The 16,164-nt window shown below is 28.1% G+C and overlaps 1 protein-coding gene and 1 non-coding gene across 2 annotated transcripts; both read right to left on the bottom strand.

Annotated features, from left to right (window-relative positions):
- Positions 1 to 211: 211 nt before the first annotated feature.
- On the bottom strand, positions 212 to 1,569 carry LOC125845016 (U-box domain-containing protein 27-like). Its single transcript, XM_049524390.1, has one exon. The coding sequence runs from the start codon at positions 1,500 to 1,502 to the stop codon at positions 240 to 242; it is 1,263 nt and encodes a 420-aa protein (XP_049380347.1). The 5' UTR covers positions 1,503 to 1,569; the 3' UTR covers positions 212 to 239.
- Positions 1,570 to 14,350: 12,781 nt separating this feature from the next.
- On the bottom strand, positions 14,351 to 14,455 carry LOC125846155 (U6 spliceosomal RNA). The gene has a single exon (XR_007444317.1). It is a non-coding gene; the product is annotated as a U6 spliceosomal RNA (small nuclear RNA).
- Between the last annotated feature and the right edge of the window lie 1,709 nt (positions 14,456 to 16,164).

Raw genomic sequence — 16,164 nt, 5'->3', positions numbered from 1 at the left:
CACTATATGGTGAACATAAATAAATACTTTAGAAAGCATCAAACATGTTTTTGTGAACTCACATTAAATTTCAATTGTGTTAATTTGATCAAGGTAGGGAAAAAAGTTGAAAAAAATTGAAATCTCATTCTCTTTTTTTCCAATTCTATATATATTTTCTCAACAAAATTGCTTATATGATTTACAAAAATCAACCAAGAGCCCCCCAAAGTTATCAACAACAAAAAATTAACCCCCAATCAAAATGGCATGATGTGAGTAGTTTTAGTATCATAGCTAGTAGATAGACAAGAAACAGCTTTGGAATTCACCCTAAACACCTTGAGTAAATCGGCGGCCATTTGTCTCACCGCCGGCGAGCAATTACTTTGTAACAATAACAATATCTTCGCCATACCGTTACTCTTCGCTACCGATTCCTGTGCCCGGTGATCCCGAAAAAGGCAACACAAACTCCATAGAATCGTTACTGCATGTTCCGTTGCTTCGTTTGATACTTTCAATACTTTCTTCACTATAGCTTGTACACAATCTCCGTCGTTACACAGTTCTAATCTTCCTTCTTTACAAGTAGATATCAGTTCTAATAATCTCAACACTTTATCCGTTAATCCGGTTCCCATCTCCGCCGTGGACAATGCTTTTCCGACTGATTTCACCGCGCCGGCTTTCACAAGCTTCACCCGGTTTTTCCGAAGCATTGCGAGAGAAATTAAACAGGAAACAGAGACTTCCATTAAATCGGGATTCCAATCGGAATTGATTGTTGAAAAACTCAATAAAACTGAATACAAATCGTTGTTTTCTGATAAGGATGATTTAGCTTCGGAATCGGTTGATGTGATGAACTCTAAAGCTTTTGACATCTCCATTTTCAACTTTGAACTTCCATGTTTCAGAGCAAATATTATCGCCGGATATATATCGTTTGCTTTCCCGATTTTCGATAAGGAACCTCGTTCAACCAGCAGCATTTTCCAGAGAGGTACGATTTTCTCCACAACTTTTAGATTTTTAGGGTTGTGAACAAGGAACGAAGTCAGAATCGCGAGAAAATCACTCTCCGCCGCTACAGAAGCCACAAATCGGAGATTCTCAGCTGATTCTTCTGAGAAGGCTAAGAGCTTCGATAACCGATCCGAGTTCATCTCCAACTCGGAGTGAACTCGGAAATCGTTTACAAACTGTTTAATTAGCTCACGAACTTGATCGTGATTAACAGAGTTAACTCGGTTAGACTCGGTATCGGAACGCTGAGTCCGGACCGAGTCAGACCAGATCTGGATGAGTCGTTGTAGTGTATAGTTAGGTACAAGGTCCTTAGTTTGTAGCACCTGCATGGTGGCCGGACATGTATTATTACCGCTGTCGAGCCACCGCTGGATGCTACTCCGGTCATAAGTAACTCCGGTGCATAAACTCACCGGAGATTTCATCACGTCTAGTGTAATCGGACACCGGAAAAAACTCGGCACCGTTATGTACAGTTCATCCTTCCGCATTATTTCAGAGAGAGAAAATTACAAATGCGCAATTTTTTTTGATTGTTTGGTGGGTCAAGTTTTTTTTTTAGAGAGAGAAAGGAATAGAGAAGAATGAGAGGTGGGGGAATTGGGAAAGAAGGGGTTTATGAAGAAGAAAATAGAGTCAAAGGAATGGTGACGTCATTTAGTGGAAATTCCTTTGGCTTTTTTTTATTTATTTAGTCTTTTATTTGTTAATTCCTTCTTTCACTTTTTTTTTTTTTATATTCTTTTTCTACTTTTTCTTATTTTCATGTCAAGTCCAAGAATTCGATTCAATTGAAATTTATATTGAAAAATCTTATATTATTAAATAAAATGCTACTTAACAGAGGTGATTTTACGATAAGAATTTGAATTCAAATACCTTTAATTAAAGATAAAAGAAATAGTTATCACCATATCACAATTTTTGTTAAACCTTTTTTTTTGTAAGTTTGGAGTGTGATGGACATGTTGAAAATTGATTCAAATTCAAAAGTTACACTTAATCTAATTGAGTGATTAATTTAATAGATATAACAATCAATTAAAATTTTAAATAAATATATTTATTATTGATTTGATAAAAATATTGAATGTGTATTTTTTTTTTCTTATATATTGAAGAGAATGTGAGTAATTTAGGATTAGTCTGTAAATTGATCGATTTTCCCTTTTATTTCAATTGCTCTATTTGGTACTTCTTCATTTCAATTTATTTGTTTTACCTTTCTTTTTAGTATGTTATATATTTAAGAATTATGGGGGAAAAAGTACTATAAAACATAATAATTTACAACTTAAAATATTTAAAGAACATATTGAAAATTTAATTGACTCTCAAAATTTCACGTGTACCCCATAAATTGAGATAAAGATAGTAATATATACTATTATGTAAAATTATTTTAAAAAATACTATAAGTCACAATAATTGAAAATTAAATAAAATATAATTAACTTTCTTAATTTTGTTTGTGCTACATAGAATAAAATAAATAAAGTAACATATATTAGATCTGTGCTCTTTTATCTACTAAATTTAAATTTATACCGGTGAAATGGTCTATGAAAAGATAGATTTTTATTCAATTTAAATGGGAAAAAAAGTTGAGCACATTGGGTGTTCCAATGAGGTTCTTTTCTTTAGTGTGCTTTGCTCATTGCCATCCAATTTACATGCTTCTTTTCACTCTCTTTTTTCTTTTAATTTTCTTTATTTTGGTATTATTTAAATTTGGATTCTTTTCAATTTTTGTCTTATCTAAAGAAATAATAAAGATTAATGTACTTCATTGATGGTTAAAATAGTTTTTGAAAGATCAAACTTTAATTTTATATGAGTATTATATAAGGGAATTAAGAAGTACAGTCTCTCCCACTAGTCCATAATGATTGTACGTGCGCCATTACTGTAAAAGTTGAAGTTAAATCCTTTATTTAAATATTTGCTTATCCAAATTTAGATGCTCCCAACTGCATTATTGTATCAAATTACTCAGTGGAAAAAATGATACTTTTACAAACAGAATACCATAAGTAACTTAAAAAAAAGAGAAATTCATTTTATAAAGAAAAAGTAAGACAAACACCTTGAAAGTAAACGAAACGTAGATAATAAGAGTTAACTTTAGTTCGCGGGTGAATGTCCATATACTCCATCACTAGTGAGGGTATTGTTTATTGTTGAAGAGTTCCACATCATATGAAAAAAAGGATGGATGATATTTTTAATTTGTTTTGATAATTTTCTTCACATGAACTAATTTTTGGAATTGAGTTAAGCTTAGATGTCATATTTTTATATTAAAGTAGGATCTATCTAATTGTTGTTTACTGATGATGGGTTCCGAATTAAATTACTCACACACTAAATGTCCAATCCTAAGAGTTATGTGTGGTGTTGAAGTGTCTCAAAACAGAAAAAGGGATGATCGAACTTTTCTTAATATGGCACAGACACCCCCAACCTCCTCATGCATTGGCTTTAGAGGTTGCATAAGACTTAAGTGTCATATCTTTACATTTATTAGCTCACTTGGAATGAAAAAGGCCCAGCTCACATACATTATTTGATGAAAGCACACTAATTGCCTCTGATGATTGATTTTTCAACCACAATTTCTTTCCCTCTAAACAATGCTCCGCACCAAAATGTCATTTCTAGGGTTGGGGCAACACAACAATGAATAGTTTGCTCTAGAAATCCACCCCATTACCGCAAAATGTCGAACAAGATAGAACTGAGAGCAAACCTATACTTTCTTAGGGTATCATGCCTCAATATCTAAATAAATACAGGGTGATCGCAAGAAAAGGAACCAATTCTAGCTCTTAAAAGAAACCTTTGCTTGGTCTCTGTCTACTCACTCGGACAATGCTTAGAACACAAAAATGTACACTGTACAGTCTCATCCCTTCTCACATGCTGAGTCACAATCAACTCACAAAAATCATAGATGAACCACATGCAGAAAACTTGCACGTGATATATATTATTTTATTAAATTTATAATATTAATATATAATAACTACAGTATCATAAAAGAAATGCTATTTTTCTAGTTTCTCGATCGTCCGACGTCTAGTACCTACATTATAACCTTACTAAATAGAAATTCACATTGAAAACTCTCATATTAGAGAATGAAATGCCTTTTTAACAAAGATAATTTCACACATAATCCCACACCTCTAATTAAAAATTAAAAAAAGTTATTTACCATCCCGCCACAATTTTTTATTGATATTAAAAGAACTATATTGAACTTAAGACTAAGAAGACAATTTATTTACTTTAACCTCCAATTTTTTATTGGTATTAAAAGAACTATATTGAACTTTGAACTTAAGACTAAGAAGACAATTTATTTACTTTAACCTCAAATATATTTTCTGTTTAACCAAAATAATTTATTTATTTTTAAAGTAGAATGGCGCCTGCCCGAGGTGCCGGGGGCGCGGGGGGGACCAAATTCCGGAAATTACAAGGCATGGTATTATTAGGATGGGTCGCCATGGTCAAACTTATGTGGGCCTATCAAAATTAGTAGCTGCAGAGAGACTATGATATAATAGTCGATCCGTTTCAATTTATTTATTTGATTTATATACTATTTTTAAAAATAAATAAAATAAAAATTCAATGGAGTCAAGTGAAAATATATTCAAATACATTTATGATCTTATATATGTTATGTAAAAAATAATATATTTTTTAAAAAATAAGACAAATAAATTAAAACGAAACGAAGATTACTTAGGTGACAATAGACGATGGTGGTGGGTAGGGGTGTTCACGGTTTAGATAAAAACCGATCCAAACCGAAAAACTGAACCAAACCAATTAAATAAACTGATTTTTATTTGGGTTAGGTGTGGTTTGGTTTTAGATTTTTAAAAATCGATAATATATGGGTTGGTTATGATTTTGTTCGAAAAAACTGAAGAAATAAACAAACCGAACCGACAAATTATATACATATATTTTATTATTATACATAATATATTGTTTTTATAAACAATTTTAAAGATCTTATATGTGTTTTCATCGAAATTTATTTATAATTTACTTATGAAAGAAAAAATGCCCAAGGTGAGTATATTTATCTTATTGGTTTTATGTATATGAGTGTGTCTATGACAATTCTTTATAAGATTGAAAATAACATTGTCTTCTTCTTCTAGGCCAAAATAATAAATTTTGAAGTTTTATTCATAGTAAATTCAATGATTGAAAGTTCTGTAATGCCAATCATTCTAACTATTTTCGTTTTAAATAGAGTGTTGTCACTTTTTTCACGTTTTGAATGAATTGTTTCTTTTATTTTTGTCTGGTTAATAATCGAATAACCAAACCAAACCGAACCGAAACCGATAACAACCAAACCGATAAATATATACTATATTTGATTTGGTTTGATTTTGATAATTTTACAACCGACTAAGTTGATTTAATTTTGATTTTGATCAATAACCGATCCAAACCGGCCCGTGAACACCCCTAGTGGGATTGAATTAGGTTCCATTCGAAATTGTTGCGTATGATGAGGAAAAGGAACGTGGGCTTATTGGGCCCACTTTCAGTGAGGCAATAAGTTATTATTTGGGCCCCTATTTAATGGGCCCTACGTATTTGTTCGCTTGGTCGGTTCGTGACACAAAACGCACGGCTGGTGATTTGCTTTTTGTATAAATAAATTAAATAATAATTAAAAAAATTGTGGAACTTTAGACGTATCTTTGGTCAAACCTTTGTTTCTACTTTTTTTATAAAATTTAATTTATTTATATTTTTCATCTTTTTTTAGAAAAAGAAAAATAACTCCCCCATATTCTTCTTTTTATTTTATAAACCAATATTTAGTATTCCTCCTTTTTATTTATTTTATATGCTTTTATTTGATTAAAAATAAAAAAAGAAAATTTTAATTTGTGATCTTAGATTAAAGATGTATCGTGATCTTAAATAACTATGGGGAAGTTAGAATTTAAAAGCTGTTAAATATTTAAAAAAACATATTAAAAAAAAAGAAAATACATATATTAAAATGATGACTTGAATGTATCGAAAAAGAACCTTTACGTGCAATACCAATTAAAAATGAAAATGTTAACATATATACACTATTTGTATAAAGGATTTTACACTATCAATAATTACTTATATTCTTCGTGTAACATTAAGATTGAATGGCTCTATCTTACGTTATATTTATTAAAGTACAAGATTTATTTTATTTTTAGAATATTGATATCACTAATTTATAGTTACTTTTTTGCTCAAAACAGTAGTAATTTCTTCTTTATTTAGATTGTCAGTATATATAATTTAAACGTCTCCCTCACGATTGAATTTCCTATTTGGTTATTGGTGGTTAAAATACTAGCTATCATATTGAGTAAAACTAAAATGTGCATGTTTAAATTGTGTGTCAACCTAACGGCACTTACAAGAATATACTTACAATTTACGTTTTAAAACTAGTATTTTATATATCTAATGTTGAACAATTATTATTAATTTTGACTGTTGAGAATTTTGAAAGGACATTGCACTTATGATTTTTGACTTTTGATCTCAAAAGTGAAAGATACATTTATACGTTTGTAATCACTAGTTACGTGTACAATTTTGTTCTACTTCAAAATCATGTCATTAAATTATCGTGATGGAGTGTAATTTTATAAGTGAGATCTACGGAGTAAGATGTCTACATAATCTTATTTCCATTTTGTATAAATAGAAACGTTGTCTTCGATGAATTATTGGTTCAAGCCAGTATAAAAACAAAATAAAAAGAAAATATAATCACGAAGAAGTCATATTATAAAAGATTCATCTTAGAGTACGTAATGAATGTTTTAATTCAACTAGTCATAATCAAGTACTATGATATTTGAATCCGTCTCTTTTATTGATTGTAAAGTTGTATATTAGTATTATGTATAAGATACAAATTACATACTTTTTTGGATTCTTTGTAAAATTTGTTGGGTTGAATGATAGTAATTAACGATAATGATGGTTTTCGTGCGGTGGATAATGATGGCTTGTTGTTTTAGTGATGTCCATTTCAATGTTGTCTACACTCATTTCCAATTATAACGTTTGGAATAATCCAATTCCTACTACAATTTATAGGCTATGATTTCAAGATATGTTTTTTCAAGTATATATTGTTCGAATAACAAAATTAAATCGAAAATCATATCAAATCACAAATCAAATCAAATTGAGAGGAAAACAATTTGATTAGTAATTCTGATATAGAATTCTTTTTAAGTTAGTCTTAAATCTGAATCAATCGAACCTATGTGTACATATGAACCCTGTTCCCTCAAAATAATTTTGGTTTAAATCTAAAAGAACCTGAGAGATTTAATTTTGTAGTTTTTTATGAATTTATTTTTAATTTTATATTTTATTTGTAAGAGATATTTATTTTCACATATGAATAATCTAAATAAAATCATTTTCTTATATTCAATTTATAAGTGATCATAAGAGATTATTTTTGGAAAGAAATCAATGTAAATGAAGTTAAGAATTTGAATAGAATTGAGAGCAATAAAATGACTTCCATCTAAAATTAAAGAAAATTATTATCTCTCACTTTTGATGAAAATAAATTATTTTAAATTGTTGTCACACACCAGAAATTAAATTATCTTCCAAAAAATATTATTTGTTGTTACGAGATACACATTGAATATTTGCAATGCTAAAAATTATGAAAGAGTCGCACACCAGAAATTAAATTATCTTCCAAAAAATATTATTTGTCGTTACGAGATACACATTGAATATTTGCAATACTAAAAATTATGAAAGACTTTGCTTGACAAAAAAAAATCACCGAACTTGAAAATCTGAGGAACTTACAATAATAAATATTGTAAAATGATGAATGAGATTTCTTCCACCAATAATATTTCTCTTGTATATAAGTTGTTCAACTAACAGAGGAAATTATCACGTATTTTATAAAAAAATCTCATATTTCAATCATAAAAATTGAAAAAATTCTTATAAAGAGTTTCTTTCAACTGGGTCTCGAATCTGAATCAATCGAATTTTCAAACATTAAATGGTCAAACAATAAATTGATGATATTTGAAATTAATAAATTAAAATGGGGACCATATTGAAAATTATGAAAGACAAAAAAGAGAAACAATTCTAGTTAAGTTGTTCTTGTAATGTAACTGAAAAATTCAAAGACAAAGACCTAACTAGATTTGACTTACCTAACACATGAAAACATTACCAATAATAATAAATGCTTTATTTGCTTGAAATGAGCTGTTTGTTCAACCAATTAAATAAAAATAAAGTTCAATATATTATATAGTGGTTTTGTACCATACGGCAATAATTTGTAAATTTTCCAAAAGTCAAAATCAGAAAAATATTCCAGCCTATTTTTGCTTAAACAATATGAAAATTGTGGTTGTTATCATGAAGTCACACAGAGTTAGTCTTCCACCCACCTTACTTACATTTGGAAAACGTATATTACAAACAAATAGGTTTGTCTATGTTATTTCAAGGTAGGAGAATATCGTGGTTGTAAATTACGATGGAAGGTTTAAAGTTAGTACATGTATTGTGTGTTATTTCGCTTTTTTAATGGGATAGATTTGATAGTTTGATGCATTGTATCTATTTCTTCTTTCACGTCCTTAGTATTAGCATCATTCTTATAAATTTTTATTATCCTTCGATTTTTATTATGACTATATATTGTTTTTGTGTTTCAATTATTACACTATTTTATTGTTGTTATTATTCCCTTTTTTGTTTTGTTTTGACTGGCATGTAATCATTTTCTTATTTATTTTGCTACATCTTTTTTATTTTTGTATTTTACTTTTCAAACTATTTTGATATATGTTAGGTGTATCGAATATTTTTCCATGTGAAACAATGTATTCATACTTTACTGTATTTCTTAATTGATAACAAAGTATAAAGAACAACTAACAAATGTGGTGCAGTACGTAGGACTGCTACTTTTTTTAATTCAAAATTTCATGTTTGAGTTCTGAATTTTAAAAAAATTCTTGATCCAAAGTATTTTCACTCTAAATAAAATCTTACGCGATGTGAATTTAAATTAGTTGGGACATCAGCTCAAGTTTGTTTTGACAAAAGGCAATCTCAACTTCTAGTAATCTACTTATTTGAGATTTTATCGGCTAATTTCTTTTTCTTGTTCCAAATTAATATGCTCCTCGATGTTAAAAATAAAATTTGTGGCCACTAATATCTATGGACATCATAATTATTTAGATGTGACATTACTCTTATCCAGTCAATTAATTAGAGATTAATGCCATAAATTTCGAGTTTAAATAGTATATAGTTATATAAAAAAAATATTAATTAAAAGAGATAACTTATACATGTAATTATTAATTAGTAACCTTCTAAAATAGTGATTAAATTATAAATTTACATGTTAATATATACTAATAGTATAAATATCTTTATGATATTATCAGTGTATATAACTTAATCTTTTAAAAATAAAATAAAATAATGCTTAATCACCATATTCAATTTGTTTGTCAAATGTATAATAGAGGATAAAAAATGAAAGTAAGTCTAAGGTCTAGTAATTTGACTAATTGATACTAAGTTTAGTTAATTAAATATTCTAGGTAGATATTATAAAAATTAAGTTTGACTATATTTAAGAATATATTACATAACATAAATTGCGCCGACCTAAAACTTTATTATAAATCTAATCTAATCCAATCTTAGCTCACATGCAATCTTTGAATTCAAACATCTATATATTTTATATTCTTAAATGATTCATAGGGGAAAAAAATTCAAACAATTTGACCAATTTATTGTTTTAATATCCATCCTTGCATTATTTTCTACCATCAGTATCTTGTACTTGAAAAATCAAATTAAATTAACATTTGTTTGTGTTTGAAGTTTTATTTTAAAATATATTTTCATTAAATTATTCATAGGGAAAAAAATCAAACAATTTGACCAACTTAATGTTTTAATATTCATGCTTGTATAATTTGACTTCAATCAGTATTTTGTATTAAGAAATTTAAATTAAATTATTATATATTTATATTAGAAGTTCGTTTTTTTTATATATAAAAAAAAAAGATAACTGTTTTCCTTATATTATTTAATAACAACATATCCATTGAAATTCCGTAACTGATTAAAGATGGATAGAGTATACGCAAATCTTACCTTTTCACTTTGTAGTGTAAATAATATTGCTATAATATGTTTGTATGATTGCGATACACACTTTAAAACTCACTCTCGTGATAATGACAAATATGATGTTTTTTTATTTTTACAATATAGTAAATATAAACATTACCCGCATAACAAATACTCTATAAAACTATTTCCACAATAGTATCCTTAATTTGTTTTCTTTAAACATTTATTTAATTTTTTATTTTTGTTTTGGCTAAATTAATAGGCTTTCACGCCTTTGAAATTGGGTAAAGCCCAAAAGGAGTATAAGTCCATAGAATGCCCATTAATGGGCTTTTCTACATTCGCTAGAGGCCCAAATCTATTGACACCAAGCCCATAAATTGTAGTAACCGCACAACTTTATTAGATTTCAGCATAATATATAAATAAAAATTAGGTAAGCTATGTAGAAATTTATGTATTCTTTTATGCATAATAGACAGAATAATAATAATAATATGTAATAACAATACATATTGAAAAATAGCTTATATTACTTAACTGTTTTATTTACGTTTTAATTATTCGGATGGTATAATAATTGAATATTGAATTATATATTTTATGTATTTGGTGATTCTAGTAAAATGAAAAGTATAGCTTTAGCCTAATTAGACCCGTAATGGGTGGGCTCGTTGGTCGCTTGGTTTGAAGACAAGTTATGCTTGGGGATTAATTATGATGAGATAAGCTATGATAGAATTAGTTATGTTCAGATTAATTTTTATTGGTTGTTTGATTTGTTAAATATGCATGATATAATTTCTAAGAATAAGTTGTTTGTTTACAAAAGGCCAAACACATACACAACCCCCAAACTTGCCCTCATTTTTCATTTTGGCACTCCAACTTAGCCTTGTTCCATTTTAACCCTTAAACTCTATTTTTTTTGTACCATTTAAACACTTATACTATTTTTTATGATTTGTTTTTATTTAATTGCAATTTCTTATTTTTTTAAAAATAGACGTGTGCCTGTTAATTTTCGTAAAAAAATTAAACTTTCGCGAACGAACATAAAAGTTTTCATAATATTATTTTTTGATATTTCTCTGTATTTTTGCATGAAAATAAATTGACAAAAGCTCTTTGATTTTCTTTCTTAAACATTCAATTAAATTAAATAACACTACTTATTTATTTTTTCTTATCATCTAGGCTATCTAAATTTAACGCAAATACTCACTTTTAATTTTTAATATAAATCAATATGAATAAAAAAACCCATCTTCAAAAAGACTCGATTGACTTTGTTAATAACACTACTAAAAAAAGACTCTTGTTCATTACTAATAACACTACTAAACAATGTTAAAACTCGACTGACTTTGTCAGATTGTTGGTGATTTTAAAGAAAGAAAACCAATACAATTTCGTCGGTTATTTTTCACACAAAAATACATAACACTCTTAAAAAGAAATTATTATTTTTTAAAAAGATTTATTTTTGTTAATTTTTAATTTTTTAACTAAAATTAACTGACACATGTCAATTTAAAATAAGAAGTTGCAATTGAAGAATATATATAAAAATAAAGAAATCATAAAAATAGTATTTCGTGTTAAAATGGTACATAAAAAATGGAGTTTAAGGGTTAAAATGGAACAAGGCTAAGATAAAGTGTTAAAATGAAAAATGTGGACAAGTTCGAGGGGCTATATATATGTTTGGCCTTTACAAAAATACTCTCTAAGAATAAGTTGTTTGTATATAAAAGAGGGTTTAAGGGGTACTTTTGTTATTTTTACATTTTTATCCCGGGATAAATATTCCATCCACAAGTTCCGGACTAAATTGACTTTGAACCAACCACCCTAAGATTATAATAAGTGAAGAATAATGTGTGATATTTTCGTCCCCATTTACATGTTTTTTAGTATTTTGTCTTAAGCTTTTAATTTGTCAAGCAAGGACTTGAACCAATTAATAAGAATTTAAAGGGTGAATTAACTTACACCATCACTCTAGTTCAATGAAATTTAATGTCTTCCATCTACTTGACAAATTATATGAAGAAAAAAAATATCTTAAAAATGTAAAACTCCATGGTCAATTTTTTTCATATTTTTTTACCCCAATGTCTGATTATTAGTACTATATATTTACTTTTAAGGGAAACTTTTCCTATTCATTTCAATGAAAAAGTGGAGAACATTTCACCTTCTCTTATTTTTACTATATCTCTTTTTGGTAAACCAAATGATACTAGAGGGAAAAATTAGAACAATCTTTTTTTTTCTTCTTTCCAATATTGTTGCTTTTAATTATCGCGATAGTTAAAGAAGAATAGGAGATATGTTATGAATAACTTTAAATTATATCGATATAGATAGATGATAATGAAATGGTAAGTACTTCTTTCATAATTAGAGATTCCTAATTCGAGCATCGGTTTTGACTTATGAAATCGTTTTTTGTTGGAATGTATTTAATCTTTCAGTGTGGAACTATTCGATACCAATTTGAATCCAACTTCTTTCAAATTTCGAGATTCCTAATTCAAACATTGATTATGATTTATGAAGTCATTTTTTTTAGAAAGTATTTTACCTTTCAATGTGAAACTTTTCGTTACCAATTCGAATTTAATTAGACCTGAACTTGGATACTAGACTCCAGATGAAATACAAACAAACAAAAACCTTAACTTATGATATTTCTACAATTATTTTTCAAGTTAGATGTGTAAGATGGAGAGTAACTTGTAATTTATCCAAAAAATTTAAGAATGGTAAAATTTCTTTTCAACTTTTTCATAGGACCCCATTGAAATCAAAAGAAGATTTCAAATCAATGGGACCTAGCTTGAAAACTTTGATTGATTCATCAGAAGAAGAAAAAAAATGTTTTGAAGTCAATCAAAGGGACACTATTCTTGTACCAAAAGTCCCATCTTTTATAGAAGTTAATTAAATGCTACTAACTCTTGCAATATTTAATATTTTGGTCACCTAATATATTATAGCCCCCCACCCCCACACAACCCATTATGAAAGATCATTCACTTGACCTTATTTTGGTCTAGCATATCCCCCAAAATAGGACCTTGGATTCAATGAAAATGGTACAATATTGAGCTAGGGTAATTATTAGTAGTAACACCTTTGGGACTTCCATATATAATATAAAATTATTATACGCCGCTAGTTAGGTTTTTTTTAATTAGCTAGTAATATCATGTAATAGGTAGAAGGTTATTAGGGATAGAGTGTTATCTTGTTTTATAGATCGTTGCGTAGCACTAGTCATATGTTGTCGATTGTGTTTTGATTATTACATTATTTTGTTGGCGATTTTTTTAGACTTTACACTGCTTTATTATTAACTACTATCATCTTTTCATTGTTTTCTTCTTTGTGTACTTGTTTTTGATGTATTTGAGCGGAAGGTCTTTTTGAAATAATCTTTCTACCTCCACGAAGTAGTGATGTACACTCTACTCAATCTCCATATCCCATGTAGTAGAATTTTCTATCCTCTTTTCATTGTTTTCTTCTTTGTGTACTTGAGTTTGATGCGCTCGAACTGAAGGTCTTTTTGAAACAATCCTTCTACCTCCATGAAGTAGTAATAAAATATGTGTACACTCTACTCAATCTGTTCATACCCCATATAGTAAAATTTAGTGAATATATTGTTATGTTATTACTAACTAGTAATAGATTTTTAGAAGTTTTATGTCACGTGTAAGCACTTCTTATTAAAATGATAAATTATTTGTAAGGTTCAAATTCAAAAAAATTTATGCAATGCTCTAATAATTAGCTATCTAGGATAAATTTTAGGGTTTAATAATTGCAAGTCATAACAGAGGCGTTTGAAACTCACATCGTATATCTAGGACATGATAACAACGTACTATACGATAAATTTTTTTAGTGAAAAACAATAATTTAGTCTATATCAAGACCTGAATACAAATTACCTTATATGCACATCATCAAAATCTTAAACACGATAATCTTACAAAAAAATATTTAAGAGAACATATCTGAAACAAAAGACATTATCATAAAGAGGAATATATGAAAGTTTTAACTGGAAATTGATTTCTACTTCATTGTCCCAACTTTTATATTTATTTTTATTTTTTAAAATTTGAATCATTTCTCGATTTGTGCGTGTCATTCTTACGCATGGACCATGCTAATCTTCTCTCTGTATCATCCCAAATTTATCGGATATCCCCAAAGGGACTTATATTACCACAATTGTCAGCGATAAAATGCGTGCAGAGAGCCAAAAAAATGTTTAGTAACGTTAATCAATCTAATGAACAAGATTTGTTCTTACTTTTTTACTAGTTATAATTTTTTTATTAATTTAGCCACACATATAAATAATTAAAGTTTACATTTGTGTCAAGTAAAAGTGTTTATCTAGTCATTGTCGACAATTTGAAGCGTCTACTTATGTGTTTCGCCTTGTTTATTTTATTTTTTTAATTTAAACATCCTTGACCAGATGTTCTTGATTACGTCATATGCAATTTAATTCCTTTTTCAATTTTAGAACTGATACAATTATAATAATGTGACATTTTTGGTTTTACCATTAGGGAATGTTGGAATTATCTAGAGCTTTTTTGTTCTTGATCCAATGTCTAGCTAGTTTGAGTTATCTTTAAGAATGATAATATTTTTTAATATATCATTTTTACTTCCCTATGGATTAATTGACACCAATTTGAATAAGTTGATTAGTAAATTTTGAAAATCGGACGATGAAACAAAACACATTTCAAATTAGGAGAGAAAATGATAACAATGGTCCCTTTTTGTTTGAAAGATGAATAAAATTCCCAATTTTATCTATAAAAAAAAAGAGAGTCAAAATGGTTCATTAAATATATTTTGGTCCTCTAAATTTGTCAAAAACAAGCATTTTTATTTTTTATAAAATACTCAACAAACTCTAATAGTTAGATTTAACGAAAATTGTGGTGTGGGGTAGGGAGAAATAATAAAACACATAACAATAAGAATTTTGTTAAAACATATAAACTGTTTAGAAATATACATAAGAAACCATTTTGAATATATTCACACAATCAAGTTGTATTCATTTTATCAATGGTGAATCCAGATTTTTTTTAATAAAGGGTTCGAAATATTAAAAGTAAACATACGACAAAGTCAAAAAAAGATACTTCATCATTTATTAGATATACTTGTAAAAATAATTGTTACCATGTATAGCTGAAGAGAATTCGATTAATGTACTCATCGACTCTTACAAGCACCACTTGTGTATAACCTACAAATCACAAATGCAAACCGTGAAAATTGTCATTAATACTAGCTCTGTGCACCAAGATGCCCAATCAATATTTTTGGCCCACCCCACCTCAACAAAGACTTTACAAAAATATATACTCCTATAAAAAATATATATATATATATAAAAAATTGTCCAACAAAATCCTAAATCAAAGGAGACTCTCTGGCAGAGTAAATAGAGTCTCTGTCAGAAAACAAAATCTCTGTCCTTTTCATTTATGCATCAAAATCAGTACTTTCATTGACCTTCTTACTTTCCTCTCCCATAACCCTATTCTTCTAGCTATTCTTTCTTCTTCTCAAATTTAATAATGATTAGACATATTAACATAACAATTTTTAGGTTTAAGAAAAAAAATTAACATTTCACAATTAAGATTTAGAATTCAAATCTTTGTTGAGGGGAGGTTCACTAGTGCTTATTAGTGGTCGCGCTTAATCATATCCAAATCCAAAATGAACGAGGGATATCATGTACATATCGTTTACTGAGTGAAAGATGAAAACATGTTGATTTCTAGGTACTAGTACTAATTTGTAATGTTTAGTTTGTTTAATATTATGTACATTATGTACACACTGCTTGGTGAGTGAAAGATGAGGACATGTCGATTCCTATGTCTCTTA

The sequence above is a fragment of the Solanum stenotomum genome, chromosome 11 (assembly GCF_019186545.1).
Source record: "Solanum stenotomum isolate F172 chromosome 11, ASM1918654v1, whole genome shotgun sequence".
In the NCBI taxonomy this organism is placed as follows: Eukaryota; Viridiplantae; Streptophyta; class Magnoliopsida; order Solanales; family Solanaceae; genus Solanum; species Solanum stenotomum.
The sequence above is the reverse complement of the archived record's forward strand: the minus strand, read 5'-3'. Positions and strand labels throughout refer to the sequence as shown.